The 27874-nt window shown below is 44.0% G+C and overlaps 1 protein-coding gene across 2 annotated transcripts in view; it reads right to left on the bottom strand.

Annotated features, from left to right (window-relative positions):
- Positions 1-27874, bottom strand: part of LOC136837763 (DNA-directed RNA polymerase II subunit RPB4-like) — a 260105-nt gene that overhangs the window by 115362 nt on the left and 116869 nt on the right. For both annotated transcript variants that reach the window (XR_010852759.1, XM_067102681.1), the window contains exon 2: positions 20924-21027. Coding sequence is in view for 1 of the 2 variants with exons in the window: in XM_067102681.1 (XP_066958782.1) it covers positions 20924-21027 (104 nt within the window). In the remaining variant the exon portion in view is untranslated. The remainder of the gene's footprint in view (positions 1-20923; positions 21028-27874) is intronic.

Raw genomic sequence — 27874 nt, 5'->3', positions numbered from 1 at the left:
ACATATTCCCCTTGGAGCAATGGTGTGAACGAACGAAATCATTACAGCGCTGATCTAACTGTGAAGAAAGTGATGGAAGAGAATAATGGAATTACATTGGATGAAGCAGTTTCAAAAGCGGCCTGGTGTCATAATACTAACATAACAGTGAAAGGATATGCCCCATTGCAGTTACTCACTGGGAGAGCTGTAGTAGTTCCTGGTATCACAAGTGGAAATGTTGCAAGCGAATCTTTAATCTCGGAGTCAGAAGCAGTCAGAAGACACATTGAAAATCAAAAAGAAGTGAATAAGAAGTATAGAGAAATAGAATATGGCGAGAAGCTGAAAATTGCCTTAAACTCAAGAAATGTGTCTTTTAATGATTACCTATATACACCTGGGGAGAAAGTATTTTACCAGCACAAAGGTGGAAAACAATGGTTTGGTCCCACCACGGTGGAAAAGATGGAAGGGAGAAGTGTATGGATCTTAGCAAATGGAGATATGAAAAAAGTAGCTTCTTGTCATTTACAACCTTACGGAACATTAAGGACTTCAGCTAATGAGAAAAATGAAAATGAGATTGAATCGAAGGATGAAGCAGCACTTCCTGACCAGTCCGAGAAGGAGGAAATTAACTTAGAAAAGAGAGAAGTGACAGTTGTTGGTGGACATAATTTGGCAGAGGAGAACTATGACAAAATGACCGTGAAAGATCATCTCCCGTCTGAAGTAAGACCGAAGAAAAGCAAAAGAATAATTATGACCTTCAAGAATGGCGAGGAACACAAAGGAAAAGTAATTGAAGTGAACAAACCTAACTCAAAACGCAAATTTGTGTGCTTGATAAAACAAGAGGGAGGTAAAACTGTTGAAGTTGACTTCGAAAATGAAATAAAAGACTGGAAATATCTGATTAATGAAAAAGAAGAAAGTGAAGTGAGAGAGACAAAGGAAAATATCGAACTAGATAACATTGGTACTTACTGGATGAAAATGTCAAATGATGAGTGCTTGGTAGAGGAAATAACCACTTATGTAGTAGAAGTCCCAAAGAGTCGGCATCATGAGGCTGAAGTTATAAACGCTAAAGAAAAAGAACTTGAAAATTTTCAGTATTATGAAGCATTTGAAGAAGTAAAAGATACAGGACAGGAGAAAATTGGATCAAGATGGGTCATAACTGAAAAAGAGAGGCAAGATGGGCAGAAGACCAAAATAAAAGCAAGATTAGTTGCTAGGGGATTCCAGGAAACAGAGAAACCAAAGTCAGATTCCCCAACCGCCCTGAGGGAGTCTTTCAAGACTTTCACTGCAGTATCAGCTAATGAAGGATTTGAACTGGAGAGCGTTGACATTTCGGCAGCCTTCTTACAGGCCGAAAAACTGGAGCGTGATGTGTTTGTTGAACCACCCAAAGATGTCAAAAAGGAAGTAATCATTTGGAAATTGAAAAAGCCAATCTATGGGCTTGAAGATGCAGGTAGGAAATTTTGGCTTAAAGTGGACAAGATTTTTAAAGCAAGAGGAATGAAAACACTGCATGGAGATAGTGCTTTTTACTACCTCCATGATGGCAGATCATTACTTGGTATGATTTTATGTCATGTTGATGATTTTTCAACTTCAGGGAAGAGAGAATTTGTGGATATGATAAAGGATCTTTTAATGAAGAATTTCACGATTTCTAAGGTGGAGTCCTCCGAATTCAGATTTACAGGTATTGATATAGTTAAAACAAGAGAAGGAATAGAAGTAAGCATGGAGGATTATCCTCGATCTATTGAGGAAATCAAAGAAATAAGGAAAATTGGAAATGAACCGCTAACAAAAACTGAATATAAAGTCTTCAGGAAGTATGCAGGAAAAATCCAGTGGTTGGCGGAAAATGTCCGACCCGACTTGGCTATTGTTGGATTGAATATGTCTATGAAAAATAAAAATGCTACGATTGGTGATCTAAGGAGGGTGAACAAGATAGTGAAGAAAATTAAATCAAGAGAGAGCAAAATAAAGTTCGGTAAAATAGGGAAGAAAGAAGACCTGAAAATTTATGGCCTCGGCGATGCGAGTTACAAATGTGACACAAAATCAATTGGAGGTAATTTGATTTTAATGGGAAACAAGAAAACTGATACAGTAGCTCCTATATATTGGAAAACAAAAACCATCAAACAAGTCTGCCATTCAGCCAAAGACGCCGAAACGAGGAACTTGACTAAATTGGTAGATGACAGTGTGTATTTAGCCCAAAGTGTTGAACAACTTATGTTTGGAGAAAAAGGAGTAAACATCCCAGTAAAACTGTTCACGGACAGCAGACCAACGCTGGGAAGTACAGCCTCATCAAAACAGGTGGAAAGAAAATTGTTAAGAAACGCAGTAGCAGACCTGAAGGAGAAACTAATTTGTAAAGAAGTAGAATCGTATAGTTGGCTGCATACTAAAGAAATGATAGCAGACATATTAACAAAGGAAAATAAAGAGAGCGATGACCTGGCGGATGTCTTAGTTAGGGGAAAATTTAGAATGGCTTTGAATGAAGACAATCTTGTTCATTTTAAAAACGAAGATTTCAGGTTAGAAAATGTTAAAATTAAAGAGACGGGGAACAGGTTTTAAATGTACTATATGTAATTTCTTTTACAATTCTTAGATATTTATACAATGGAATATTGTATGTGATGTGGACTATTATGGTTCTTTTATTAAGACTATTTCTGGGTTTTCCGACCTGTGTCACCCGATGAAATAACCATTCAGCACTTATTTCTAGGTAAATCCATTGCTAAATATACCAGAGAAAAGCTAAATGCCAAGCTGGAGTTACTACCCCCAGTGCGAGCTCCATGAAATGGAGTCATGTATGTGAAAGGGTGAGATTGTCACAATCACAGGTCTCCGCCCTGTAGACATTCCCGATGTCAAAAGTCCTACCGAGTGAGGTGCCGATACAACACCCGCACCAATCGCGGACCGTCAACACACCAGCGCCACCTACATTCCATTTTTAGCACGCACCGCTTCTTGTTGGAATTTTCCTTGGTGCGCTTATTTTGTGCCTTATTTTGGATATTATGGCTTCATCTCAAGATTCTTCATCTCCTAAGTTGAGTACCATCTCTGTATCTTATTTTAGGCGGTTGAGGCTCCTTATTTCCCTCTAATTTTGTAATTAGGGGGATTTATAACGCCCGCCTCGACAGCCTTCCTCCCGGCCTCATGTGACCTTCAGTCTCGGTACGGGGGTTTTTATCGGGGCTTCGCTCCCCTGCCTTTTATTTATGTTTTTTGTGCCTTATGTTTATCCAGCATATTCATAGTGGCTTTATTCATTATTTAATTCTGTTACCCTTCCCTGGGGATGTGCGGGTCCTTGTCGCTTAGGCTACGAGTTTCCCCCTCGGGCCTATTAGCTCTTTAACCAGTTTTATATGTGTTTTATTTTGGACCCTCACCTCCTCCAGCTCGTGGGTTTATTATTTGAGATGGTACAGTTATGCTTATTAGGTTTATTTTATGCCTTGTGCACGGATGCTTTAGATATTTACAGATTATGTTCATTGTTTATTTTTAGTGAAGGTCGGCCATTTTCCCTCCGCGCTCATATCGCGTTGGGTTTGGTTCTCCCTTCTACATGTGTCTTTTATTATTTGATTTATTTCTTTTACACCTTAGTGAGGTTAACTATTTAGGCTAGTCTGTTAGATACCGTTTCCCTCCTGAGCTACCTCCCTGACCGCTGGGCGGCTGTGTTAGGTTAGCCTAGGGTTAGGCTATTAGCGATCTGTTCCCTTCCTTGGAAGAGAAGGTTAGGTGTGTAGGAGGGCCTCATGGTTGGCGCTTCTCTTTGGTTGTTGTTCGGTTGGAGGTGTTTGGCCTGCGTTTCCTCCCTCTCCCTATTTCGGCTTTTCCATTTGGGCTACTGAGTCCTAGTAAGAGTAAGCTGGAATAGCGAGGGTCTCTTACGTAGCCTACCCTTGTCCGGACCGCACCTTCGGGACAGTTTCCAGCTTCATGTGTATCCCCCTCTCCTACCACCTTCCCCTGCCTCCCTGCTCCTTTCCCCTTGGTTCGTTTTCACATATTTTGTTAACTTACCAAGGTTTGAGAGCTTTTGCCCTGATCCTTACGTTAATAGCCTACACCCCTTCCTCCGCATTGATTGGTTCCCCCGTTCTCTCTACACAGGATTTCCGACCTTACCCGGTCGGCACCCTGTCGAGAACTTGTGTGGTGTCCGGGGGTGCCTCCCCACTCCTGGCCACCATCCCTTTTTACCTTTCCTTGCACACTTTGTCCTTTGAGGGTCCCCTATCCTCTCTTCTCTTGGTTAGTCGTTCATACATGTTTGACCTCTCTCGAGAGAGAAGGGGTGGGACTCATGACGTCTGGGGAGTGCTCACTCACCCCCTGGCCGCCTCTACTGGTCCCCCTCCCTTCCCTAGCGTCAAGTGTGTTGTTTTCCCCCAGCCAGGGTGTCGTTCTCGTAGACCGTCGCCTCGCGGGGAAAAATTTTTGTGCATGTAGCCAGTTAGAGTTTTCCACCTGACTGTCTTCTGTCTCATTTTCACATGTCACTGACGTTATCCTCCGTTCTATTCATTTAGAACTTGTCCCTTTCCCAAGTATCTATCTTTCGTTGACTAGTCTAATTTTGCATTTTCCGCTAGTAGTCGGGCTTTCTCGTTGCTCTCTTTTCTTATACCACTCCGTGGGTATGGTGTATGGTCGGTCGGTGCTCACCACACCTCCTCCGCCGTCACTATATCAGGTAACGTGACTCCCGGCTACAAGCGAAACTTTTTTACCGCTTAATCATAAGCTAACCGTTCACTGTATATGTATTGTTGTTCTTAATTTTGTTGACGCATGTTTTTAACGTGACCTCCCTGTTTCTCCGGATTAACTCCGGCGGTTCCTTTTTGTATTATTTTATTGACCATGTATGGTCTAGTAGACCTCTTATCATTCCGGCGTGTTCCGGTGGGGTCTTTCTGGTCCTTTTACATGCCCAGTCAATCTATTATCCTAAGACGCTGCTCCGGCATCCTACTCCGGTGGCCTTATCAGCATACTCATGTACTCGTCCATTTACAGATGGTTCGTTGTCAGGAGAAGGGGTGCACGGCAGTCCTCCAGCAGGCGAGTGGACACGAGGTCGGCAGGTCCCACTCCGGGTGCGCCGTCCACGTGGGGGACCTGGTCGTCTGGCACCCTGATGGCTGAGTTGTGCTACGCTCTCTATGAGCGGGTTCTGGATGAATCGGTAAGTTAGATTTTCCTTTTCCGATTCATGCTTTCTTTTGAGTTTTGTCTCTTATGGATAATTGGGAGATATTAGTCTTCTAGGAGATTTGGTTAGTCGACATTCTCCTTCTTTCAGATTGACCGCAGCTCTCGTGACTCTTCGCTTTTGACCCTTAAGTCCTGGGTCAGCGGCTTCGGGAGGAACGTTGGGGCAGGGAAACCCTATGTTCTTTCCAAGGACGTCTGCAGCGTTCTCTTCCCCGGCGCCTGGATCTCAGCGTCAGTTGCGGATGAGGTAGCCGCCCCTTTGATTGCTGGGATCCGGGAGATGACTCAACCATCCCAGGAAGACGCAGCCGCATGCGGAGAGGTCACCGAAGACGTTGCGGCCCTTAATTTGAACTTGGAGCCCATGAATGTGGACCTGGATCTCCAAGCAGGTAAGGGGGTAAGTGAGGCAGGTGACTATCTCTTTAGTTCTCCTTCTTCTTCTGCTTCCTCTTTCAGGGGATTCGTGAAATCCTCTTGCCGTCCCTAAGGTCAAATCTATCAAGAAAAAGACCTTAAAAACCCAGAAAGTCCGCTCCGGGGTTCCCTCGAAGGCGTCACGGGCTCCTAGTCCTGTGCCGTCCACAAGCAAGGCCTCTACTTCTGGTAAGGGTTCACGGACAAAACAAAGCAAGGAGGTTCCACCCCCTCCTTCCTTTGATGCAGAAACATTTGCCAAGCTTCTTATGCAGAAGTTCGACAAGAGTGTTGATGACAAGCTGTCGCAACTCTCCTCTCAGCTTTCTTCATCTAATGCTTCCATGCTTTCCCTGTCGCAGCAGGTTAAGTCCCAAGGGAACTTAATCTCGGGGTTCATGAGCGGCGGAGCGGCCGCCAGACCCTTCTCCGTCCCGGACACCTCCAGCCTTCCTCCTTTCGATAAGGGGAACCCTTGGCGACTGACCCTTTATGCTCCTCAGCATGAAGGTACCCTGACAATTGAGGGCCTAGGCACTCGCAGGCTGGAGGAACTTGAATTCTTCCCTCCCGGTCTGGAACCTCCTTATCCCGGTTTTGCCAGGCTTACAGAGGAGGCGTGGATCCGTTCCGACAAGGTCCCAAAGGAGATGGTCATCTTCCCGAGGGACCAAGCTCAGTCGTCTCTGCTTCGAACATTAACGGAGTGGCAAGCAGAGAACACCAAACTCACCCCGGCCAAGGGTGCCTTTACAATGTTCTCTTTGGGAGAAATTCTCCCTACCCCTTGCACTTCAAAAGTGGCTTCCCTCACTAGCCAAGCGTGCATGGAGGGTAAACCCCTTCCTCATCTCCGGGAGACAGATCCCACCTCTCTTGTCTTCCCCGGAGATTCTGAGTTTTGGGAGGGAGCCCCAGCCACTTTCACAGTAACTCGGCTCGACCCTGACTGCGCCTCTAACTTGTTCAGCGAGCAACTCCCTAAGATCCCGGATTCGCTCCTGAAGGCTGAAGCTGAGACTAAGGACAGGCTTAGCAGGTCCTTAAACTCTCTGACTTTGGCAGAGGCAACGTCAGTGGTCTACAGCGAAGACGCTTTGTTTCAGGTCCTGACGAAATCTCTCTTGGCGAGTTTTCAACAGGACCTTTACGACTTCATCACGGCCCGGATGAACTGCCGGAAGCACATCTTTTCGGCAGCTTCCATCCGTCATGAGCCTAACAGGCTTATGAAGAGCTCCATCTGGGGAGCTAATCTCTTCCCTCAAGAAGAGGTTGATGCGGTCCTAGCTGAAACAACTAGGGCCAATCAGAGTCTCCGCTCCCGTTGGGGCCTGCCTTACAAGCATAAGCAAACGGAGCCCGCCGGACCCCATCCTAAGTCCGGTAAGAAGTTCAAAAAGTTTAAATGGCTCCCTGCTCAGACTGTCTTGCAGGCTGTCCAGGTCCCCGCACCCGGCCAGCCTTCAACCTCACACACTCAGCCTCAGCCTCAATATGTGCTGGTTCAACCAGCTCCTCAGTCTCTCGCTGCCCCCTCGTATGTATCTTCCCCGGCTTTCAATGCTTCATATGAAAGCCAGGGGGCATTTCGGTCTATCCAGAATGCAAGGGGAACTAGGGCCAGAGGATACTACAGAGGCAGGGAAGCACCTCGCTCCTCCTCCCGAGGAAGGGGAGGCAGAGGCTCCAGAGGAGGCAGACCATCTCCCGCCCAAAGAGATATCTCAGGTAGGCGGGAGGCTGTACCATTTTCGGGACCAGTGGAACTTCAGTCCCTGGGCCCAGAGCATAGTCTCCAAAGGACTGGGGTGGAGTTGGTGCAGAGGTCCTCCCCCACTAGTCAGGTTCCATCAATCACCGTCCAAGGCTCTGAAGGACTTCGTGAAAGATCTATTACAAAAGAGGGCAATAAAGAAAGCGAGACACTTGAAATTCCAAGGCAGACTGTTCAGTGTTCCAAAGAAAGGTTCCAGTCAACAGAGAGTAATTCTAGACTTGTCCCGTCTAAATTCTTACATTCAATGCGACAAGTTTCGAATGCTTACAATCTCGCAGGTTCGGACCCTACTACCCCGTGGAGCCGTAACCACCTCTATAGATCTTTCAGACGCTTACTATCACGTCCCGATTGCGAGAAGGTTCTCTCCTTATCTGGGGTTCAGACTGGGAAATCAAGCATACTCGTTCAGAGTCATGCCATTCGGTCTCAACATAGCCCCAGAATCTTCACCAAACTGGCAGATACGGTAGTTCAGCAACTCCGGTCTCAAGGGATCATGCTGGCCGCATACCTGGATGGTTGGATCATTTGGGCATACAACGCCAACGAATGCCGGAAAGCAACAGCCATAGTAATCGGCTTTCTGGAATCTCTAGGCTTTCAAATAAACAGGGAGAAATCCCGCCTAGTACCGGAGAGTTGCTTTCAATGGTTAGGGATCCAGTGGGACCTACGTTCACACAAACTATCTCTTCCGCTGGCCAAACGGAGAGAAATAGCCAAGGCAACCAAACAGTTTCTCAGAAACAAGAAAGCTTCCCGCCGCACCCAAGAAAGAGTCTTAGGTTCTCTTCAGTTCGCTTCGGTAACGGATCTTCTACTGAAATCCAAACTGAAGGATATAAGTAAGTATAGCTTAGTTTTACCAGACCACTGAGCTGATTAACAGCTCTCCTAGGGCTGGCCCGAAGGATTAGACTTATTTTTACTGGCTAAGAACCAATTGGTTACTTAGCAACGGGACCTACAGCTTATTGTGGAATCAACCACATTATAGCGAAAATGAATTTCTATCACCAGAAATAAATTCCTCTAACTCTTCATCAGCCGGCGGCGGGAATCGAACTCCGGCCCATCGAATGACGGTCTGAAGCTCAACCAACTCGGCCAACAAAGGGCTACTGAAGGATATAAACAGGGTATGGCGGAGCTGCCATACACTGAAGGATATAAACAGGGTATGGCGGAGCTGCCATACACTGAAGGATATAAACAGGGTATGGCGGAGCTGCCATACACTGAAGGATATAAACAGGGTATGGCGGAGCTGCCATACACTGAAGGATATAAACAGGGTATGGCGGAGCTGAGCCAACGTCAGGTTCAGAGACAAGGTGTCTCTAATTCCGCCAATTTTGAAAAAGAGACTCCGGCCTTGGACAACAGTCAAGAGCTTATTGAATTCAGTACCGCTTCAATTTCCCCCTCCGGCACTAGTGATTCACATCGACGCTTCTCTAAGCGGGTGGGGAGGATACTCTCAACACAAGAAAGTTCAGGGGACTTGGTCTACTGTGTTCCGCCAGTTCCATATCAATGTCCTGGAAGCTATGGCAGTCTTTCTAACCTTGAAGAAGCTACGTCCAAACAGTCTGATCCATATAAGACTGGTCTTGGACAGTGCAGTGGTGGTACATTGTATAAACAGAGGGGGTTCCAAGTCGAGCCGGATCAACCAGGTTATGATAGCAATATTTTCCTTAGCAAACAAACACCGTGGCATCTGTCTGCTACTCATCTTGCAGGAGTCCGAATGTCATTGCAGATTCCCTATCCAGGACAACCCGCTGGAGTCGGAATGGTCCTTGGACAAAACTTCATTCAATTGGATTTGCAGTCAAGTTCCGGGTCTCAAAGTAGATCTCTTTGCAACAGAATGCAACCACAAACTTCCCTGTTATGTGGCTCCCAACCTGGACCCTCTAGCACACTCCACAGATGCAATGTCAATAGATTGGAACAAGTGGAAAAGGATCTATCTGTTTCCTCCAGTAAACCTGTTACTGAAAGTCCTTCACAAGCTCAGGACATTCAAGGGCCAGGTAGCTCTGGTGGCTCCCAATTGGCCGAAGAGCAACTGGTTTCCGCTTCTTCTAGAGCTGAAGCTTCGGTGTTTACAAATTCCCAACCCAAAACTGACGCAAATAGTACAAACTCAGACTGTGTCAGCTTCCTCAAGAATTCAGAATGCCCTAGCTTTGTGGATTTCATGAAGTTTGCAGCTCAGAAAGGTGCTAATATTGACCCTATTAACACTTTGTTCCTAGAATCAGACAAAAGGGAATCCACTCTCAGACAGTATGACTCAGCAGTTAAGAAATTAGCACTCTTCCTAAAAGAATCTGAAGCAACCATAATGACCACGAACCTAGCAATTTCATTTTTTAGGTCTTTATTTGAAAAAGGTCTTGCCTCGAGTACCATTACTACAGCCAAATCAGCTTTGAAAAAGATATTTTTACACGGGTTCAATATTAACTTAATGGACTCTTATTTTTCTTCAATCCCTAAACCCTGTGCTCGTTTGAGACCAGTAACCCGCCCACACACGGTTTCCTGGTTCTTAAATGATGTCCTTAAATTAGCCTCAGAAACTGATAATCAATCTTGTTCATTCCAAAGTTTATTGAGGAAGACCTTATTTTTAATTAGTTTAGCTTCAGGTGCTAGAATTTCCGAGCTGTCTGCCCTGTCTAGAGAGCCCAATCATATCGATTTCCTTCCATCAGGTGAAGTGTTGCTAGCCCCTCACCTTAAATTCCTAGCTAAGAATGAAGATCCTCGAGATAGATGGTCTCCCTGGAAGGTCGTCCCCCTCCCACAAGACCTATCCTTGTGCCCGGTCTTTACTTTAAAAAGGCTTATTTAGACAGGACCTCTCAAATAACTTCGGGGCCTCTGTTTATAAGGGAAGGTGGAGGAACTATTTCTATGAAGGCCATCAGACAACAGATCTTATATTTTTATTAAACAAGCAAACCCAGACTCAGTTCCGAGGTTCATGACATTAGAGCGGTGGCCACCTCCACTAATTATTTCCATCACATGAATTTTGAGGATCTTACAAAATATACAGGGTGGAAGTCTCCCCTGGTTTTCAAACGCCACTATTTGAAATCCCTAGAAGCTCTAAAATTCACCACAGTGGCGGCAGGAAGCATTGTTCCTTCCTCTATTTAACTCCTTTTCTTTATATTCGGTCACTTTCCTCCCTCCTACCTGCCTCACTTATTCCCTTTCCATCACCTCCGCGTCAGGCATACTTCACAGCCTGTCTCCTGACCATGTTGCAATTTTTGTATTTGTCCCCTGTTTGTAACTTTTAAGTACGTTTTATGTCTTTTTGTTCTCTTGTCTTGCGGGACATAGTTCCCCCACCTTACTATAGTTTATGTATTGGAATATCTATTTTGCTACTTGGACAATTAAAGTTCTTGTGGAATTATAGTTTTATTTCTTTCCATTACAAGTTTCTTTAGTTTTTCAGGATGGTATTTTGTTTCTCTGTTATTATTTCACCGGGTGACACAGGTCGGAAAACCCAGAAAAAGGATTTTGACAAAGGAAAAATCTATTTCTGGGGAGAGACCTGTGTCACCCGTGACCCACCTCTCTTCTTCCTTTTCCCCCTTGAAAAAATACCATTCCTAGGTGGTGGGTGCTAACATGGAATGTAGGTGGCGCTGGTGTGTTGACGGTCCGCGAGTGGTGCGGGCGTTGTATCGGCACCTCACTCGGTAGGACTTTTGACATTGGGAATGTCTACAGGGCGGAGACCTGTGATTGTGACAATCTCACCCTTTCACATACACGACTCCATTTCATGGAGCTCGCACTGGGGGTAGTAACTCCAGCTTGGCATTTAGCTTTTCTCTGTTTTTATTTATAGTATCATATATGTTTGATAACAATTTTATATTTGCTATATTTTTTATCTTGTTATACTCAGTAACTTGTATAGATCACTGTTTATTTAACGAAGTAAAACAAAAAAGGAGGGCAGGGGGAATAACAGATAACAATCCTAATTGCTTGTTCCCTCGTCTTCCTGCCTTAAGACTTGAGCTTTGGAACTGCTCTAGTGGCAGGTAACTGCCTAGCACGGTTACGGTACTACGGTGTATGTTTTAGTTAATAAAACTCCTGCTTGAAGAACTGACGTCTCCTTCACCTCCTTGGATATTATAAAACTTCCAGCTCTATGAGAAGGAAGTGAAGGATCCGTCTTTCTGGGGACCACGCCCCAGAAAAAAACCCCCTGTTCCCTAAGAAGGCTCCCCAACCTGTAACTGAAGCATTGAAAAGAAATCCAGGACTAGGTTCATGAATGACAGAACTTCCTTTCCAAAAGACTAAGTTTGGACAACTATAAGTATTTAAATGCAAGAGGAACAAGCACTCCAGAGGAAACTTGTGCTGTCAGGAGGCCGACATATAGTAAGGACAACGAAGGGTGCTTCCTGCATCTCCAAAATCCATTCATTAGCCATGAAGATTGAAGGAACAGGCTATCTGGTTCATCCTCTATCCGCTGTGGGTATGCCTCGTATTGATGATCATGTAGACTCGCAGCCAAAAGAGCAAACTAGTAGGACAAATAGAATCGCAGACAACCACGCAAACTAGCTGCCAACTCTGCGGACTTTATGTCCGCCAAGTGAAAACGTCGAAATCCATGCAGATTCGACAAAAACTGAACTTAATAACGCTTAGCATGGACACAACAATACCCTTGTACAGAATAAAGATGTGTAGAACTGTATACAAAGAAAATTCTGAAAAGTTCCATAATTGGAAGAACCTGGGCCCTGTGAACTTATGCCAGGTGAATGGAGATGGTCACTAAGCACTAGAGATATAATGACGAGCACTCTAGAGCAGGTGCTGGGTGCTCAGATGAATGCACCAGGCACTAGGCGCTCAGATGAATGCACCAGGCACTAGGCACTCGGATGAATGCACCAAGCACTAGGAAGTGGCGCCAGGAGCTCGGGAAAGGGTCCAGGTAAACAGGAATTGGCACCTTACAGGAAAGGTCGTTCAACAAAGAACGAAACTGCAAGAAGACCGTGAGAAGAAGGTAGCTTTTACCATTGACAGGAAATAAAGAACAGCAACTGTCAACATGTAAATTTTCAGCAGGGTGAAGAGCCAAGAGGCATATGGTGTTCAGTTTTCACCCAAAACCTTGGAACTGAAGGAAAATTGGGGGACGCATTGTAAAGCCCTATTAGGTCTCTCCAGTCTGGCCAACGACGACTCGTGGGTGCCAGAGCTAGAGTAGGCTCGCTACTTGCAGAGATTCTTGGCAGACAGAAAAACTCGAAAATCCAAGTGATGCCACTGAATGTTGACAGGAGCACCCTGGCCAGTGCTCCTGATGTCAGTCCAGAAAATTAGGACTTCCAACAAGCCAAGTTTCCAACCTTGACAGATGCTTGGATGACTAAGAAATAGCCCAAAAGAGGGAGCTTCCTTCAGCAACTCAATTCTGACCCAGAAGTCTTGTCCAGAGGTAGACATGGTCCCTGTTCAATGAGAACTGGTGCACAAGACAGGACAAAAGCATGTCCTCAAAATTCAGGCGACAAACCAAAGAAGAACTAGCGCCAGACACAGCAGGTTGGCATCGGATTCCTTGGATCCCACTATACACTTCAATCCCTCGGATACCACTGTACACCGGGATCCCTCAGATCCTACTGGGAGCTCAGATCCATCGGATCCCATCAGACACTTGGATCCATCAGATCCCACTGGACATTTGGATCCATCAGATCCCACTGTACAATTGGATCCATCAGATCCCACTGGACACTTGGATCCATCAGATCCCACTGGACACTTGGATCCATCAGATCCCACGGGGCACTTGGATCCATCAGATCCCACAGGACACTTGGATCCATCAGATCCCATGGGACATTTGGATCCATCAGATCCCACAGGACACTTGGATTCATCAGATCCCATGGGACATTTGGATCCATCAGATCCCACTGGACATTTGGATCCATCAGATCCCACTGGACATTTGGACCCATCAGATCCCACTGGACATTTGGATCCATCAGATCCCACTGGACATTTGGATCCATCAGATCCACTGGACATTTTGATTCATCAGATCCACTGGACATTTGCATTCATCAGATCCCACTGGACATTTGCATTCATCAGATCCCACTGGGCATTTGGATCATCAGATCCCAATGGACATTTGGATTCATCAGATCCCACTGGACATTTGGATCCATCAGATCCCACTGGACATTTGGATCCATCAGATGCCACGGGACATTTGGATCTATCAGATCCCACTGGACATCTGGATCCATCAGATCCCACTGGACATTTGGATTCATCAGGTCCCACTGGACATTTGGATTCATCAGATCCCACTGGACATCTGGGTTCATCAGATCCCACTGGACACTCTGATCCATCAGATCCCATGGGACATCTGCATCCATCAGATCCCACTAGACATTTGGATCCATCAGATCCCACTGGACATTTGGATCCATCAGATCCCACTGGACATTTGGATCCATCAGATCCCACTGGACACTTGGATCCATCAGATCCCACTGGATACTTGGATCCATCAGATCCCACTGGACACTTGGATCCATCAGATCCCACTGGACATTTGGATCCATCAGATCCCACTGGACATTTGGAAACATCAGATCCCACGGGACACTTGGATCCATCAGATCTCACTGGACACTTGGATCCATCAGATCCCACGGGACACTTGGATTCATCAGATCCCACGGGACACTTGGATCCATCAGATCCCATCAGACACTTGGATCCATCAGATCCCACAGGACACTTGGATCCATCAGATCCCACGGGACACTTGGATCCATCAGATCCCACAGGACACTTGGATCCATCAGATCCCACTGGACATTTGGATATATCAGATCCCACTGGACATTTGGATTCATAAGATCCCACTGGACACTTGGATCCATCAGATCCCACTGGACACTTGGATCCATCAGATCCCACGGGACATTTGGATTCATCAGATCCCACGGGACATTTGGATTCATCAGATCCCACTGGACACTTGGATCCATCAGATCCCACTGGACATTTGGATTCATCAGATCCACTGGACATTTGCATTCATCAGATCCCACTGGACATTTGCATTCATCAGATCCCACTGGGCATTTGGATCATCAGATCCCACTGGACATTTGGATTCATCAGATCCCACTGGACATTTGGATCCATCTGATCCCACTGGACATTTGGATCCATCAGATCCCATGGGACATTTGGATCCATCAGATCCCACTGGACATTTGGATCCATCAGATCCCACTGGACATTTGGATTCATCAGGTCCCACTGGACATTTGGATTCATCAGATCCCACTGGACATTTGGGTTCATCAGATCCCACTGGACACTTGGTCCATCAGATCCCACTGGACATCTGGATCCATCAGATCCCACTGGACACTTGGATCCATCAGATCCCACTGGACACTTGGATCCATCAGATCCCACTGGACATCTGGATCCATCAGATCCCACTGGACATCTGGATCCATCAGATCCCACTGGACATTGGATCCATCAGATCCCACTGGACATTTGGATCCATCAGATCCCAATGGACACTTTTATCCATCAGATCCCACTGGACATTTGGATCCATCAGATCCCACAGGACACTTGGATCCATCAGATCCCACGGGATACTTGGATCCATCAGATCCAACTGGACACTTGGATCCATCAGATCCCACTGGACATTTGGATCCATCAGATCCCACTGGACATTTGGAAACATCAGATCCCACGGGACACTTGGATCCATCAGATCTCACTGGACACTTGGATCCATCAGATCCCACGGGACACTTGGATCCATCAGATCCCACGGGACACTTGGATCCATCAGATCCCATGGGACACTTGGATCCATTAGATCCCACAGGACACTTGGATCCATCAGATCCCACAGGACACTTGGATCCATCAGATCCCACTGGACATTTGGATTCATCAGATCCCACTGGACATCTGCATCCATCAGATCCAACTGGACATTTGGATCCATCAGATCCCACTGGACATTTGGATTCATCAGATCCCACTGGACACTGGGATCCATCAGATCCCACGGGACATCAGCATCCATCAGATCCCACTGGACATTTGGATCCATCAGATCCACTGGACATTTGGATCCATCAGATCCCACTGGACATTTGGATTCATCAGATCCCACTGTACATCTGGATTCATCAGATCCCACTGGACATTTAGATTCATCAGGTCCCACTGGACATTTGGATTCATCAGGTCCCACTGGACATTTGGATTCATCAGGTCCCACTGGACATTTGGATTCATCAGATCCCACTGGATATTTGGATCCCTCAGATCTCACTAGACTCTTAGATCCATCAGATCCCACTGGGTGCTCGGATCCGCTGGGTGCTCCGATCTGCTCGACACTTGGATCCCACTGATCGCTTGAATCTCACTGGACGCTTGGATCCCTCGGATCCCACTGTACACTTGGATCCCTTGGATCCCACTGTACACTTGGATTCCTTGGATCCCACTGGGCACTTGGATACATCGGATCCCATTGGACACTTGGATCCATCAGATTCCACTGGACACTTAAGATCCATTAAATCCCGACACCTCGATCCATCAGATCCCTCTGAATGCTTTAATCCCACGGGACGATCTGCTCCCTTTGGACGTCTGGGATCCACTAGGCGTTTAAGAGGTCATTGGGCGCTTAGGAGCTTGGTATCCACTGAGAGTTCTGCGTCGTCCCAAAAACTACAAGAGAGCTCCTGATCCCTATGGCGCTTATGAGGGATCAAGAGAGCCTGATCCTCCATCGCGAGTCTTGTCAATGGCCTGGAAGAATCCTGGAAATGCAGCTGCACCCTTTACACTCAGTCTGATCCACTGGAAGATAAGGTGTGAGGGGTCCACTTGTACACCTTTCCAGGGGTTATCTACCGTTACCTGGGAAATAGTGACAGGTTCGGCTGAGGGAGCAACTACCCGTGGGCAAAAAACCCCTTTGGACTCCCATGGATCGACAGTATGTCTCCTCCCAGGTTTAGGGGAGTCTGACAGGGACCGGATTTAGGAGATCCAATAGGGCCGGATAACCACATCCTCCACTACACATCCAGTAAAACACCTTTCCATTGGCTGTCTGTCGATACCTGGGACCAGCAACAGGCTCGACTGAAGGGGCGACTACCCATGTGTAACAGCCCCAAACCTCCCTTGGACTTCCAGTATGCCTCCTCCCAGGTATAGGGGAGTTTGACAGGGACTTTATGTCTAGGAGCATAGGGGGACGAGTAGACACCACCTCCACTGCACAACACTTCACTATTACAAGGTTAACTTCTGTTGGCCTAGACACATGACTGGCAATGGCATGGTGAGGGAGCAAGGCACGGGAGCAAGAAGAAGAAGAAGAAAAATTTGAGGGCTAGTAGCAGGAGAGAAAAAACTGGATGCAGGGTGGTAGGCACCAGACAATCAGGAGCTGGTGCCAGGTGTTGGGTGCTCCCAGGTGCAGATGGCGCCAGGCAACTCGCGTCAAGCATGCTAGTAGCTCGTAAGCTAAGAAATCAGGAGACTGTGAGCGCTCCTGGGCGTTCAAAGTCAATCCTCGGCTGTCAAGAACACCAATTCTTCCAAAAGCCCAGCACATCACAAAAAAAGCACAATTTCTCTCCATACTACGTTCTGCCCTTACACTTCTTCAGTTCTCTGCAAAGGAAAGTGTGATAAGATGATGTTTAATTAATTCTTTGAATTAGACAGAGTACCATCATATAGACAAATCTCAACTCCTAACAAACATTAACCCTTAAACGTCGAGCCTCTATTTACAAAAGTGTCTGCCGTATGCCGGCGGCGTTCAGGAGTTAGCGCCGAAGCAGAAAAATTTTTTTTTTCAAAAAATCACAGCACGCTTAGTTTTTAAGATTAAGAGTTCATTTTTGGCTCCTTTTTTTGTCATTGCCTGAAGTTTAGTATGCAAAAATCAGAAAGGAAAAAAAATCATTATCATATATAAATATTGAAATATATGACAGAGGGAAAAAAAAATTTCATATATAATTGTATACAAATCGCGCTGTGAGCAAAACAGTTAAAGCTAATGAGTTATTTTTTTTTTCGTTGTATTGTACACTAAATTGCAATGATTTTGGTATATAACAAATTGTAAAACAATTAAAGCATCACAGAAAAAATATTATCACAAAATGATGCATGAATTCGTAACGCTCGGACGTAAAAAAAAGGTTTTTTCAAAAATTCACCATAAATCGAAATACTGTGCTAGAGACTTCCCGTTTGTTGCAAAATGAAGGTAATTGATTGAATATTACTAGACTGTAAGTGTTTTAGCTTACAATTGCAGTTTTCGACCATTTCAGTCGAGTTAAAGTTGACCGAAGGTCAAATTTTTTCTATTTATCGTGATTTATATGAAAATATTTCAAAACTGATGAAAGCTACAACCAAGAGTTATTTTTTTTTGTATTCTACATTAAATTGCGCACATTTTCATGTATAACACTTTATGTAACGCCTAATAGAAAACGGTGCGAAAATTACGACAAGGTGACTAAAGAAATTCTGAGATTTTCAGCTGAGTTACCGCACGCGGAGGTAAGGAAAAGTTTTTCAAAAATTCACCATAAATCGAAATACTGTGCTAGAGACTTCTCGTTTGTTGCAAAATGAAGGTAAATTATTGAATGTTATAGAATGTAAGAGTTTTTGCTTACAATTGCGTTTTTCGATCATCTCGGTCGAGTCAAAGTTGACCGAAGGTTGAAATTTTGGCACATCATGATTTATATGAAAATATTTCAAAACTGATAAAAGCTACAACCCTGAGTTATTTTTAGTTGTATTCTATATGAAATTGCGCACATTTTCATATATAAAACTTTATGTAATGGCTAATATAAAACGGTGCAAACATTACGACAAAGTGACGAAAGAATTTCTGAGATTTTTGGCCGAGTTACCGACCGCGGACGTAAAGAAAAAGTTTTTTCAAAAATTCACCATAAATCGAAATATTGTGCTAGAGACTTCCAATTGATTGCAAAATGAAGGTAAATGATTGAATATTACTAGAATGTAAGGTTTTTAGCTTACAGTTGCGTTTTTCGACCATTTCGGTCGAGTCAAACTTGACCAAAGGTTGAAATTTTGGCCCTTATCGTGATTTATATGAAAATATTTCAAAACTGATAGAAGCTACAACCATGGGTTGTTTTTTGTTGTATTTTAAATGAAATTGTGCACATTCTCATATATAAAACTTTATGTAACGGCTAATATGAAACGGTGCAAAAATTACGACAAAGTGACGAAAGAATTTCAGAGATTTTTGGCAGAGTTACAGCGCGGACGTAAGAGGAAAGTTTTTTCAAAAATTCACCATAAACCGAAATATTGTGCTAGAGACTTCTCGTTTGTTGCAAAATGAAGGTAAATGATTGAATATTACTAAAATGTAAGAGTTTTAGCTTACAATTGGGTTTTTCGACCATTTCAGTCGAGTCAAAATTGACCGAAGGTTGAGATTTTGGCACTTATCTAGATTTATATGAAAAAATTTCAAAACTGATAAAAGCTACAACCATGGGTTGTTTTTTGTTGTATTCTACATGAAATTACGCACATTTTCATATATAAAACTTTATGTAACGGCTAATATAAAATGGTGCAAAAATTACGACAAAGTGACGAAAGAATTTCTGAGATGAGTCGCTGATGCTTTGTACTGCGAGAAGAAAGAAATTCGCGCATGCGCAGCTGGGTAATGCTTGTAAACAAAACAACAGCGTGATCCGTGAACTCCCAGCATCCCTCAAGGAGCGTGATTTAAAGTCTTTTGCAAACTAGGCCTATAACTATTTTTCCGCAAATATTTAAACTTTTTGTATTCGACGTACTGTACGTCCACTTGGCACCCGACAGACAATTTTAGTCGACGTACAATACGTCCAGTCGGCGTTTAAGGGTTAATTGAGACTTTTGGAGATATAGAGAATCATTACCGAAAATATCGGTAATGCAGCGAACACAATGTTTATGTTTTATTAAGCTACTTGATAAAGATGGTAGCGAATGCAAAGCTTACTTTATCACGTTACTCAGCAACACTTTACATTATTACATTACTTGTAAAGGTGAGTTAAAACAAAGATTGTAAATTCACTATTGTCGAGGTATTCATTAGCAAAAAAGTCAGTTCAGTAGCGAATGTGAATATCGGTTCAACAATGAACCAATGTTTACGTTAAAGTACACCACTTGGCAAAGAAGTTAAACAATTAACTGCAATTTTTGCTGTAAAATAGAACAACTGATATACTAGACACCATTTACTAACAACAAAACAGGGAAAAAACTCATCTTGAAGGCTTTTGGCTGAAACTACTTCACTTTTGGCTTGAACACCGAAATTCGGTTAAATAAGTGGCCAAAAAATTAAAAGCTGCTGCCGACATCTGATGTTAATACCAGATGTCACAGAAACAGACTGAGGATTATCTGCTAAGTCGTTCCTAACTCTCTCGTTAGGGGGCGGGACTAGTCACCTACACAGAACATCGGTGTTGCTACCGCGAAATTTGAATTTACGCTGCAGTGAATAAATGAAACTAATAGCTATGTAATTACTTGGTAAGTTACTTATATAAAAACAGTAATTTTTCTGTGCTTTGAAAGTTATGAACTTGGAGAGAATTTCGCAGGAGCAGCATCTGACACTGGAAGTTCATAAAGTAAACAGTGCACACCTTCATCTATTGACAAAAATACATACAGTACTAAATGTTTCCCACAGGGAGAGGAAATATAGAAAATGGGAATTCATCACAGAACGAGTTAAATCGGGAAGATAGAAAAATGTAGGAATATTTTATGAGTAGGAACGAGTATTCTCATGATTGTAAGAATGCACAGTAATCACAAGAATACTTGGGATAATCAGGGAAGGAGTTAAAGGAACAGGTTCTTCTTCTTCCTTGTGTTCCTCTGTTCTTTGCAAAAATTCTTACTAGCAGAATAGGAGCACAAAGAAAAATCTGAACTTGTGACCCTGTCTGTTCATATCTGTGAATGTTCGTAAGTAGGGCAGTGACTGTATTATCCAAACAAAATTTTGCACAAATGGTTTAAAAAAATTAGTAATCCTTGAAAAGTAACAAACCAGCTAAAACAATTACAAGTTGTGTAAATGGACACTATAATACTTTTATAAAACACTCAAAAGAACATTGGATGGTATGTGTGTTGTCAAGAATCAAATAAAAAATTCCACAACATATATATGGCCCTTATAAATTAGAACAGAACTGTACTTCCCTACAAAAACTACTTTGCAAGCCACTTTACCTCATTAAGTTCCTGTTCTTCCTCTGCACTTTCATTTGTTTGCTTACGGTGTTCCAGAAGCATGTGAACTTCAGATATCAGCAACGTTTCTGCCTTTTCAAATTCTGAAATTGATATTAATAACTTATTCAATGCATGCAGTTTTATTTGACACAATGAGGAAAATATAAGCACTATAAAAATTGGAACTTTTAAAGATAATTATTTTTCACAGATATAATTCACTTCTTTCCAATCAGCCTTTTCACCCAAACTTAGAAGGTCAGAACAAGTACAGACTCTTAAAATACCTCATTCATTGCAGCTAACAAAAAATGAGAGCCACTAGCAATGGCCACTCCCACTTCCATGTATTTCACTTCCTGTTAGCATGTGAAGAAAAAGGGGTTTGTGACATCAATCACTGGGGAAAAAGAAAGGTAACTCTCTCTAAAATATCATCAGGATCACTACTAACAAAGTCCTCTAGGGAGGGGATCAAAACGGACTTGACAGGTTCTGAGTTTTCACTGTTAAACCTGGGACAAACTGGAGTAGTGCTGAACATCACACAGTCATGAAGTTCACCTGCCATTTTCGCAGATGCCAAGGCAAGAAAGAATACAGTCTTTAACATCAGATTCCTGTCACTGAATCTCTCAGAGGATCCTGCAGGGATGAGTGAGGCTTCTCAAAACAAGTCACAATGCACTTAGATGGCCTGAGTTCCTTGGGAGGGCAAGACTGTTAAAAGCTTCTCAGGAGCATTGAGATCTCAAACAAGGAGGAGCAATCTAATCTACTCCTTTTAGTCTTGAGACTTGGCCTAAGGCTGAACTGTAGCCCTTGATGGACAAGACAGAGAAGCTTCTCTCGTTGAAGGAAGACAAAAAAAGTCTGCTACCTGCTGAAGAGTCCCTCTAACTAGAGAGATACCCCCTTTTACGACATCAACCACAAAAGATGGCCCATTTCCCCTAATAAACAGCTGCTGCAGATTTATGTAAATATCAAGACATTTCCTTTGCTGTTCGGCAAGAAAAACCTCTTGCTTGTAAGAGACAATGGATAATCTCCAGGCATGAAGTGCCAGCACTTCCATGGCCTGGTGATACTCTCTACGTGCAGCTGGCATAGGCAGTGCCCAGGAGGAATCTCTCTTGAAACCTCGGACAACAGAGCCGGTCCTGATACCATTTTGGCTGAAAATCATATGCGTCGAGGTTGTCCTATGGTTGCTGGAATGCATCTTCCATTGCTGCCCAGGAGTCAGGGACTATCGAGCAGATAACCAGCAGCTTTGCATTGTGCAGAGTGGCAAAGAGGTCTAAACTCGGAGTCCCCTGCACCTCAAACAGCTTTTCACCCTTACTGGTGTGAAGGGACCACTCTGACCCCATCACCTCTGCCTGGCATCTGGGCTTGTCTGCCACTACATTCTGAGAAACCAGTTTGTACAGGCAGTCAGCTCTACTGTGTCGGCCATCAATCATACATGCACCTGCACTGTCAACTGGTGCAGATGGAGGGACACTAACTTCCCCACTCATTGATGTATGCCATTACCGTAGGTTATCACATATCAACACCACGGAGTGCTCCATCACTCGGTTTTGCAACTCCTGCACTGCCAAAAACACAGCTCGTTCTGGCCCCACACACCTGACAGCTTTGGAAGAAGAATGGGAGGAGGCGACAGCACTCAACGACAAAGATGAAGGTGAAACCGACGATGACTATTTCCTTCTACTCTTCTTGATTTTGCTGATCACAGCCTTCAACAACAGCATGTAGAGAACATCACCCATGCACGATGTACATGGCAGCACCCATGAACACAATCCCGATGCTGCACGAGGGATTACCAAGGAAGTAGGAGCAGTCCTGCAGTTAGCAGACACCGTGGCTGTTAAGTTCTCCTGGGCACAGCTGGAACAGATACTGGCAGGCCCCTCATAGTCCACAAGTGATAAAAATGTTCCCAGACACTCACTCTCCTGGGAGGTCTAGAGAGGCACAAAACTCTCTAAGGCCCTTGGTCTCTGCAACTTCTGAAAAAGTAGTCGGGTTAGGTTGTTAATTGACACTCATGTCCTGGTGTGACACAATAATAAATGAGGATCAACCTCAAAGCAAACAGAAACCAATACACGGCCTGTCCTTCCCTGGACAGCACCTAAACCCTGAGGTTTCCTCTCCAAAAAGTGCTAAATGATTGAGGAGTTTGTGTGTGTGTATGTGCGTGTGTGTGTATGTGTATGTGTGTGTGTGTGTGTATATATTATTACTAAAAGAACCTCATTCAAACTGGATGGTATCTAATGGAGTATTTATTCAGAAAAAGTTACAAGCTTTCTTGGACACATCCAGTTTGAATGAGGTCCTTTTAGTAATTCTACTAATATACAGAACAACGGTGTATGTGATAAAGTTGATATACATACACACACACACATATATATATATATACACTATATATATATATATATATATATATATATATATATATATATATATATATATATATATATATATATATATATATATATATATATATATATATATATATAATATTCGTCCCTCACCTATTGAGGGGTTAGGTTCTAGAACACCAGGCGATAGGCGAAAATCCGCGAAGTAGTGACCTTATATTTATTTTATTATTTGCTATTTACTGTATATGTATATATTTCAAGGTTTATAAACCCTCCCCACACAGTTATGAACCTTTCCCACACTGGTATTAACCTTTCCCACACTATTATAAACACTTCCTATGCACTTAAACACTTTCTATCCTCTTAAACCCACTTAACAGTTCACAGAACAGAGCATCAACAGTGATGAAAATTCTCTTGTGTATGTACATGTTACAATGATCTACTAGATTTCAAATAGGCTATTAATATTGATGTGCTCACATTAATATGTTATTTCATTTACAGAATCCATTTAGTATACTGTATAATTATTTTGATCTGTTATCATCGTAATATGTATAAAAAAACGATCGTCCCAGAGAGAGAGAGAGAGAGAGAGAGAGAGAGAGAGAGAGAGAGAGAGAGAGAGAGAGAGAGAGAGAGAGAGAGAGAGAGAGAGAGAGAGAGAGAGAGCTGGTGTTTACTACGTATAAACAACAAAGTCTCAGCACAGTAGCTTGGGATGAGACTAAGTCTTGACCTGACAATAGTGCAGCAGATAATTGCATATTTCATAAGAATCGTTCAGATAGTGAAACAAGCATGAAATTTTGCACAAGTGCTCTTTAAAGTTCCCTCTATCAGAAAAGGGCGCTTGCCACGCAAAAAATTTAATATGGCGGCCAAATTCCAAGATGGCGGCCAGTATCGACAGATTTTGGCTAATTTTTCACTAGAATGGCATGTATTTGCTTCTAGCAATATGGTAAAGCTCTTCCATACTATTTCTTGTGAATATTATGTTTCTGTAGCTTCCCAGTACAGTTTACCTTTAAATATGGGGGCTATATGGCTGCCAAGAAAGGTAGAAACAATAATTATAATGAGAAATAATGCCCGTTCAACAATTATCGTTTTAAGCATGGATCTTGGTTTCTGTGGTTTTAGATCCTAATGAGGCCATCTCTTTTCGAATAACTCATCAATTTTGAAGGAAAATTAATAAATGTAAAAGAGTGTATGTCTGCACACAACCAGGCACACTGGTGACATCACTGCTGTGTAACTCAGCATGGGGTTCAGTGCCAGCTAATCCAGCTTTACTAATCCTGTAGTCTTAGACTAGTAGTTGTAGTATAGCTTAGTTTAGTGTTAGATAGCCGCACCTGAATAGACAGGATGTGCCAGCGCGGGAGAGCCGAGCCAAGGGTATGGGGGCTGTACATGATGGTTCATGTACTTACCCGGATGGTGTACAGATCACACGGGACTTAAATGGCACTGGATGAATGATCGGGCTAGGTGTAGGGAGACCGAACCTAGTTGAATCCCATACAGGAATGTGTGCTTTGTTTAAGGTGGTAAAAGGATAACCCTCGGCCTTAATCAAAAGTGAAATCATGGCAGAATGTGATGCCAATCCAATATTGAGCAGTAGAAAAACAAACTGGAGTTTGTGTTGTCTTTGTCAGAAGGACAAAAGAGGTGAGCACTTGACATCACCTCCAAGTCATCATGTCCTAGACCATGATGGGTACACAATGCTGGCAAGGAACATTCCCATGTTCAGTGAAATTAATGAAATGCCACTGATAATGGATCCAGCAAGGCTGGATGAAGGTGATGGCATAGAGGCCACTCTCAGGAAAAATGCAGCAAAATACCATGTGAACTGTCGCTTGTTGTTTAACAACACTAAACTGGACCGTGCAAGAAAGCGACAATCCAATGACCAGACCAGCAACACTGAGACTAGTCGTTGCAAAACTGCGCCGAACCAGTCATGACAATGAAGTTTGCATTTTCTGTGAGAAAGTGGCACCTGCATCTGATCTCAGACAGGCTAGTACTAAGGGCCTTGACTTGAAATTGCGTGAATGTGCAGAGATACTTAGTGATGGCAAGCTCCTTGCTAAGTTGACTGGTGGGGATGTCATTGCACAGGAGTTTAAGTATCACCATGCCTGTCTTTGTGCCCTCTACAACAGAAAAGGTCCTACCTGAGGAGCCTTGAGAAAGACCAAGGTAGCACTGAGTCAGAATCAGATGTGTATCCACTAGTTCTGTCAGAACTGATGACATACATTGTTGAAAACAACCTTTGTTCAGATGATCCAGTCACATTTCGGCTGGCAGATATTTGCCACCTCTACCAACAACGTCTGGAACAATTAGGTGTAGAGTCACCAAGTGTAAATTCCACGAGACTCAAAGACAAACTTCTGGCAGAAATTCCAGAACTTGAGGCTCATAAATCTGGCAGAGATGTATTACTTGCATTTCAAAAGGATGTGGGAAAAGCACTTGCTCAATCATCTGATCTTTCAGAGGCAGTTATCATTGCTAAAGCAGCAAATATTCTCAGAAAGTCTATATTTGATCATCAGTCACGGTTTGATGGCACATTTTCTGAGGCTTGTGTACGAAATTCTGTGCCTCCTCTCCTGCTCCAGTTTGTAGGGATGGTTGAGCATGGGGCTGACATCAAGTCACAGTTACGATTTGGAGCATCAAAGTCAGACCAGGCCATTGCACAGCTCATGCAGTTCAACTGCTACTCCCGATACAAAGAGGGAGCAACAACTCATAGACACTCCAAAGACAGAGAAACACCATTCCCAGTCTACATGGGACTCTCAGTCTATGCCAAAACCAGGAAGAGAAACCTGGTTGAAATGCTACATCAGTATGGCCTCAGTATCTCTTATGACAGAGTACTGGAGGTCTCTGCACAGTTAGGAGATGCCACAGTTAGCAAATATGTGGAGGAGGGTGTGGTCTGTCCCCAGTACTGCGAAAAGGGTTGTTCACCACTGCAGTGATGGACAACATCGACCACAACCCATCTGCAACTACTGCCACTACCTCCTTCCATGGAACTAGCATCTCCATATTTCAGCACCCCACCAAGGAGAACACTGGACAGGAAAGACAGCAACTAAAGTTTGCACCTGAGAAAGTGAGGTCGGTGCCTGAATTGCCGGACACATTCACAAACATCTCACCAGCTTCCTTTCAAACAAAGAACCCTGTGCCACCAAACACTGCAATACCAAAGCCACCCACAGATATCTTGGGGCCACAGCTTGCACTGGAGTATCAGTGGCTAGACAAGGTCATAGTCACCCAGGAAATAGATGATGCAGTGAATCTGACGTGGTCAGCTCATCACGCTTCAATGAAGAGAAGCCCAGAATTTGAAGTAACCATAACTTCATTGCTTCCTCTCCTGCGTGATCAGGCTCATTCTGTTGCTACGATCAAACACGTGATGCAGAAAGTGCAGGACGTCACTGATTTTCTGAACCCTGGCCAGATACCCATAATCACAGCTGATCAGCCAATCTATGCCGTAGCAAAGCAGGTGCAGTGGCAGTGGCCTGATCAGTATGGCGAAGACAAGTATCTGGTAATGTTTGGTGGTCTGCACATTGAGATGGCAGCAATGACATCTCTTGGTACTCTTCTTCATGGCAGTGGTTGGACAGGAGCTCTGGTGGAGGCAGGAGTTGCTTCATCTGGAACTGCAGAATCCTTCCTGTCAGCTGCAAGTGTAACCAGGACACGGCAGATGCACCAGGTTACAGCCTCTAGTTTGTACAAACTCCTGAGGACAGCATACACTGACTACTGTGCTGAGAAAGCAAACAACAATGAGCAGGCATTAGAGTTTGAGGAGTGGTGTGACCTTCGAAGACAGCAGAGTCCACAGTTCCACTTCTGGCACATGGTGTTGTCTATGGAACTTGTGATATTCCTAGTGATCAGGTCCTTCCGTGAGGCCAATTTTGTCCTCTACTGCCAGGCATTGCATGAGCTGATACCCTACTTCTTTTCCAACAATAATACAAACTATGCTCGTTGGCTGCCTATTCACCTCAGGGACATGCTTACCCTAGAGAGTTCACACCCAGAGTTGCACAAGGAGTTCAAGGCTGGCAACTTTGTTGTGCACAAGACCAGTCGCCAGTTCTCAGCAATGGCTCTTGACCAAGCTCATGAGCAGACCAATGCCTTTATAAAGGCTGATGGCGGAGCCATTGGGCTGACTGAAGATCCGTCAGCACTCAGAAGATGGATGGTGGCTGGCCCAGAGATCATCCGCTTGGTGTCTGCATACGAAACAGAGGTTCAAAGTAAGGAGTCTAATGAGCAGACAACACACCATGAACAAACACCTCATGCGCAGAAGACATTCTTGGAGAGAGTCAGCAAGCTGTCATTGGCTTTGCAACACTTGGGAAGTCCTTTTCAGGAAGAGAGCCAGGATCTGTATTCCATTGACAACAAAGACATTGCCCACCCCAGCTCAGCAGAACTTCTACAGACACAC

Source organism: Macrobrachium rosenbergii, chromosome 59 (genome assembly GCF_040412425.1).
Source record: "Macrobrachium rosenbergii isolate ZJJX-2024 chromosome 59, ASM4041242v1, whole genome shotgun sequence".
NCBI lineage: Eukaryota > Metazoa > Arthropoda > Malacostraca > Decapoda > Palaemonidae > Macrobrachium > Macrobrachium rosenbergii.
The sequence above is the reverse complement of the archived record's forward strand: the minus strand, read 5'-3'. Positions and strand labels throughout refer to the sequence as shown.